The 1,270-nt window shown below is 44.1% G+C and overlaps 1 protein-coding gene across 1 annotated transcript in view; it reads left to right on the top strand.

Moving 5' to 3' along the window:
* SLC11A1 (solute carrier family 11 (proton-coupled divalent metal ion transporter), member 1) overlaps window positions 1-1,270 on the top strand; it is a 48,028-nt gene that overhangs the window by 29,130 nt on the left and 17,628 nt on the right. The window contains exon 8 of the mRNA XM_015410030.1: window positions 1-64. This exon is cut by the window's left edge and continues 62 nt beyond it. Coding sequence (XP_015265516.1) covers window positions 1-64 — 64 coding nt within the window. The remainder of the gene's footprint in view (window positions 65-1,270) is intronic.

Genomic DNA, 1,270 nt, shown 5'->3' with positions numbered 1-1,270 from the left:
TGTGGGTATTGTCGGAGCCATCATCATGCCCCATAACATCTACCTGCACTCCTCTCTTGTCAAGGTCAGTGGCTGGCACCAAGAAACCCCCCAGATCAGCTCCCCTTGTTTCCAGGTCTTAGAGGTTACCCTCTGTGACTTCAAACCTGTCTTCCTAATTACAAGAGAAGCTATGGCACAGCAGGATTACATGCTTGCAAGGCAAGGGAGGGCTTCATAGAAGGAAGGGAAAATATATCCATACTGTCAGGATGGAGAGAGAGGAGCTAGTTTTCCCATGAAGCCGGCTACTCATGAATATTACAGTATAGCGTCTGACCTCTTATGGACTCTACTAGAAATTCATATTCTGTACTGGAAAATGCTTTGTAATTTCTGGAGAGGTAGACAGGAATAGTTTCTGCCTGTCTGCAGTCCTCCTCCTTCTTACGGTGACTGTTTGAAAGACGCTTAAGGAGTTTTTCCATGTGAACCTTTTATTGTGCGATTAATACATGTTTGTTGTACGCCAGCCTCTTGTCTTCTATTCAGGTAGGATATTGGGCTTTATCCACACCTTTCTGAATATTGTGGACTGTTATGCTAAAGCAGTCATTTGCACTGGGATTTCCCTGCCTGCGCAAAACAGTCCAAGAGGTGAATGATTGCTATGGCACAACAAGAGCACCATCTCCAGCAATATGAGGATACAGCATTAGCTGCTGCAAAGATATTGTGTTTTACATGCATTCCAGGCCAAACCAGGTGTCCCTATAAACCAAATTACACCGAAGACAGACCATCAAGCATTATATAGCTCTCTACTGAACACTGTATCAGGTGTCATACAGAAGACATATGAAGAGTCTCCAGATTTTTAAATTGTACGTGCAGGCACAGGGAGTCTCTGAATTGGAATCAGGCTGTCCACTCAAAGACTCTCCCCAAGGGTTTTTTCTCTCTGCAGAGTAAAAGATGCTCATCAAAGACTGAAGCTTTCCTTCAATGGAAGTGGCTCTTTTGCTGGAAGAACTAATTCCACCAGAGGAAGGAATCTTAGGCTGGGGAAAAGCTTCAGACTTTGTTAAGCCAATATCTTTCCCCCTAGATAGTAGAAAGCAAAGGGAAGGGGGAAAATTTAAGTGGAAAAATTGCCTATGGAACTAAGCACCTGCCAAGTCTCCAGATAACTTCAGAGCCCTCTGGCTTGCATCTGCATTAAAGTCAATTGGCGTGGGATGAAGGCCCTTTATGTGTGTCCTGCATAATGTCTAGTTTTGCTCTCAAACTG

The sequence above is a fragment of the Gekko japonicus genome, unplaced genomic scaffold (assembly GCF_001447785.1).
Source record: "Gekko japonicus isolate JY-2015 unplaced genomic scaffold, Gekko_japonicus_V1.1 scaffold219, whole genome shotgun sequence".
In the NCBI taxonomy this organism is placed as follows: domain Eukaryota; kingdom Metazoa; phylum Chordata; class Lepidosauria; order Squamata; family Gekkonidae; genus Gekko; species Gekko japonicus.
This window is presented reverse-complemented; position numbering and strand designations above follow the sequence as displayed.